The 4,274-nt window shown below is 55.6% G+C and overlaps 1 protein-coding gene across 1 annotated transcript; it reads left to right on the forward strand.

Annotated features, from left to right (window-relative positions):
• Positions 1 to 738: 738 nt before the first annotated feature.
• Positions 739 to 2,618, forward strand: VDBG_02004 (conserved hypothetical protein; the record flags this gene model as incomplete). Its single annotated transcript, XM_003007770.1, has 4 exons — positions 739 to 913; positions 1,056 to 1,610; positions 1,726 to 2,145; positions 2,200 to 2,618. 4 exons carry the CDS (start codon positions 739 to 741, stop codon positions 2,616 to 2,618), a joined length of 1,569 nt encoding a protein of 522 aa, XP_003007816.1.
• Between the last annotated feature and the right edge of the window lie 1,656 nt (positions 2,619 to 4,274).

The following is a 4,274-nucleotide window of genomic DNA, read 5'->3' on the forward strand; positions in this document are numbered from 1 at the left end:
CATCCAGATACAGGCACCCCGGCATCAGAACTTGCGATGCCGTCACATGGCCCAGCAGAGACGGACAGCCACCCCTGTTCCCCTTGTCGCATCCTCCGTCTTCAGACAACGCTATCGAGAAGTCTCCAGCATGTCCCAACCTGTCTTGTTTGGGGGGGCGGCCCGCCCTCTCGTCATCGCGCCTTCGGTCCAAACACCAAGGGACGACCTGTCAGCCCTTTCTCAGACCCTCGCCGCGCTCTCTCAAGGCCCCTGCGCCGTCGTGTTTGGGATCCGTGGAGATCCCACCCGCGGCTGCTGTTCGCCCTCGCCCTCGCCGTGCTTTGCCAGCCCTGCGCATAGTCAAGACTTGACCAGGGTACGGCTTCGCTCGACTATTTTGCCAGATGCCTCCCCTCCTCCATTCGTCCCATCCATCATCCGCTTCTTCTTCTTCAACCCCTCCCTTTTCGTTTCTCCTCCTTCTCCCTTAAACGCTGCGAGTGTGTCTTCACCTCTGCCTTTCATTCATTTTCAGTCTTCTTTTGCATGTTCCGAAGTCTGTGACTGATCGCTCCTTTTCTACGTCTCCTCGACAACAACGGTCTGGTACCACCTTACTTTCAGTTCAACTTTCGCCCTTTTAGTCTCCTCGACGGACCTGTACATCAATTCTTCAGTTTCGATTTGAGACGATAGATTCGATCAGTCAACAACACATTCTCACCCCACCGAGACAATCACAAGCATACCATCACCATGCAGATCAAGAGTGTTCTCATCGCCGTCGCCGGCCTTGCCGCTCTGTCCGAGGCCTCGGTCATCCCTGGCCCCTCTCCCTTCAGCAGGACGCTCGCTCGTCGCCAGTTCCGAGGCGGTCAGGGAGGCGGTCAAGGAGGTAACAACGGCGGCAACAACGGTGGGAACAATGGTGGTAACAACAACAACAACAACAACAACGCGGCAACAACAACAACGGAGGAAACAACAACGGTGGAAATAACAACAACGGCGGCGGTAGTAAGTATCACAGAGCATCTGTCAGTCGCTCACCCAGTCACTAACACTCTTCGTAGACGCCGGCGCCACCCAGGTCTGTCTCGTTGACGGTGTCCTTCAGGAAGGTTCAAACCAGGCTGGCCAGCCTGCTGATGGGGCCGTTGCTTCCGCCACGGACGACTCGAACTTCATCAACTTCTGCCAGGGAGAGGACTTGACCAACGGTGAGCAGAAGACTGGCGGCTCTTGCAACGGTATCCCTATGGGCAAGATCCCAGCCCAGAACAACATGGTCTCCAGCATTCTGGTCAACCCCGCCCACAATGACAACATTGAGGCCAACACCGACTTCGACATCCAGGTCCAGGTTGACAACTTTGCTCCTGGAGCTTTCACCGATGCGCAGAGTACCTACTATTCTGCCCCCCAGGACCTCGATGGTCAGGCCGCATCATTTCTCACACTCATGTCACCGTTCAGACCTTGGGCGGCAACCTCACCCCTGACCAGCCTCCTGACGCCTCTACCTTTGTCTTCTTCAAAGGAATCAACGATGCTGGCAACAACAACGGCCTTCTTTCCGCCACTGTCACTGGTGGTCTGCCTGCTGGCAACTACCGTGTCTGCACCATGTTCGCAGCCGCAAACCATCAGCCCGTGATCATGCCAGTCGCCCAGCGCGGTGCCCAGGATGACTGTAAGTCGACCATGACCCATGATGATGATCTCTCCCTGACCAGTCACCAGGCAACAAGTTTACTGTCGGCGGTAATGGCGGTAACAACAACAATAACGGTGGCAACAACAACAACAACGGTGGTAACGGCCAAGACCAAAATGCAGGCAATGGTCAGGGCCAGAACGGTGGTAACGGCCAAGACCAAAATGCAGGCAATGGTCAGGGCCAGAACGGTGGTAACGGCCAAGACCAGAACGCAGGCAATGGTCAGGGCCAGAACGGCGGTAACGGTCAGGGCCAGAACGGTGGTAACGGTCAGGGCCAGAACGGCGGTAACGGTCAGGGCCAGAACGGCGGGAATGGTCAGGGCCAGAATGGAGGTAATGGCGCCGGACAGGGCGCCGGCGCTGGTCAGGGTCAGGGTCAGGGTCAGGGCGGAGGCTTTGGTGGTGGCTTCGGCGGTGGCTTCGGCGGAGGCCGCGGCCAAGGTGCGTAATGTGAAGTATAAAACTTAGATTGAATCCTTCCTAACATCGACCTAGGTGGCCAGAACCAGGGTGGTAACCAGGGTGGTGCTGATCAGACTGCCGATCCTGCTGCCGATGCGACTGCTGCACCGTCCGCTGACGCGACTGCCGACCCTGCTGCCGGAGAGACTGAAGCCGCTGACGGTGCGAATGCCGGCGCTGATGGAGGACAGGGTGCCGGCGGTGCTGGCGGTGCTGCTGCGGCCAATGCCGTCGGCGGTATTGCAGCGCCTGAGATCTCCGACTCTGGCAACGCCGATCGCCCGTTTGAGGTCAACGGCAACACCTTCACCAACCGTCAGACCGCTGCCCAGAGAGCTTGCGACATTCAGCAAAACCAGTGTGCGGACGCCGTCAACGGAGGCGGCGGCGCTGGCTTCGCTCTGTCTGACTGCCAGGGACAGGTCGCCGCTTGCGTGGCTGAGCTTGCCTGAGAAGCCTGAGAGACCTGAGAAGGCTCTCTGGTGCAACTCTCACAACCCCCTTAACTCCCCTTGTGTGCTGCCTCTCTTCAGAGCGGGACCGAGTCTACGTCGGTCATGAGTGACCCGATGTCCTACATATCTATCTTCTAATGTTTGCCCCGAAGTTCATGTATCTGTTGGCTGTATGCCATCCCGAAGAGGGTGGGAGGGATTTTGTTTGCCGTTGACATAGGATATGCAAGATTTGACTAGAAAAGGAATTGAAGACACATTCCAGCAGATACCTGTGTTCTCCCATGCCATCATGGTACAGGGACTGATCATGTCACTCCAAGTAACAGAGAATGACAGCTAGCAGGACTTGCTCCTCCGGCCTTCAACTTGGCTTGCGTAGCCAGACTTCCCAAGACTGGTCTTGCTGGCCACGGTTCGTGCAGGAGCAGTTCCTGAATACTTGCGTCTCACCTCCGAGCTCTGGGCCTTAAGGAGCACTGCTCATGCGTTTTGTGCCGGAACGTCTGAGCCTGGGTTCTGAAACGGGGCGGAGGCGTCTGGTGTGGTGGCCGGGATGTCCGAGGGGCCTTGGGACGAGACGACGTGGCCGGCTGAGCAGGGATGGAAGATTAAGTTGGAATCTGCCAATATGCGTGCAATTTTCAGAGGGGTTTTAGAAAAGCCCGCACTGGCCCATGAGTTCTTTTCGGCATCTTGTCCGTGGGTTGTGTTTGGTGTGTGGTATTTTCTGATGATGGTAAGGTTGCGCTGTTCTTACAATTGAGGCCAGCCGGGAGCAAGAGCGTTAGGTCTGGTCTCATGAGGAGGAGGGTGTCCGTTTTGGGTCTGTCAAGTCCCTTTACCAACTCATTTTGATTCTCACTGAGTGAGCGTTGCATCGTTTGCGCGGCTTCGGGACGTTACAGTAACGTGACATTGGCGATCGTTAGGCTATTGCCCCAGGATGGGGTAAATCGTCCATTTAAAGTGCCGACGGGATGAGGGTGCGAGCTTATGCTTACCTAGGTAGCTACTCAATATGCTACGTCTCCTTACGAAACAAAGGGTCGTCAGATGTCACGCATGCGTAAACCTTATAACAACACGCCAAAGAAAGTGTCCCAGTCACTGCCAGCGAAGACCAACACTGCTCATCCCCTTACCACGGCGAGCGTTGGCATCTAGTTCAACGCACCTTGCAATGCAGTCGTTATTTTCCCAGGAGTAGCCGAAGTCATCGTCTCAGCAGGCAGCCAACGCTCCCATGCCTTCTCGGACTGCCACTGTAGCCTCTCTCGCTCGAGCGTCGAGGCCATGGGCTAGCTAGCAACTGGTAGGACTACGAAGCGTCTGTTGTGTCCTCGGGACGCTGCCTTTTTTTCTTCTTTTTTTTTCTTTTTTGCGAGAATTTTCTGGCGCCCATGATCGCGACTTAATGTTTCCTTCGTGAATATCGTCACGAAGAGATGAATATCCTGCAACAAAACAACATGGTTATCACGTCATTTGGGAATTCTCAGGTTTCCAACAGCTGGCAGCGGGCACGAAGCTCTTGCAAGCACAAAAAGAGAGCGACAGACGTGAGAACCCCAAAACGTTTCCAAGGTCGTACATGACAAAGGTCTCATCAAACGTGCCAGAGTGTGTTCCATGGACGTAAACTGCACAACA

The sequence above is a fragment of the Verticillium alfalfae genome, genomic scaffold (genome assembly GCF_000150825.1).
Source record: "Verticillium alfalfae VaMs.102 supercont1.2 genomic scaffold, whole genome shotgun sequence".
Lineage (NCBI taxonomy): Eukaryota > Fungi > Ascomycota > Sordariomycetes > Glomerellales > Plectosphaerellaceae > Verticillium > Verticillium alfalfae.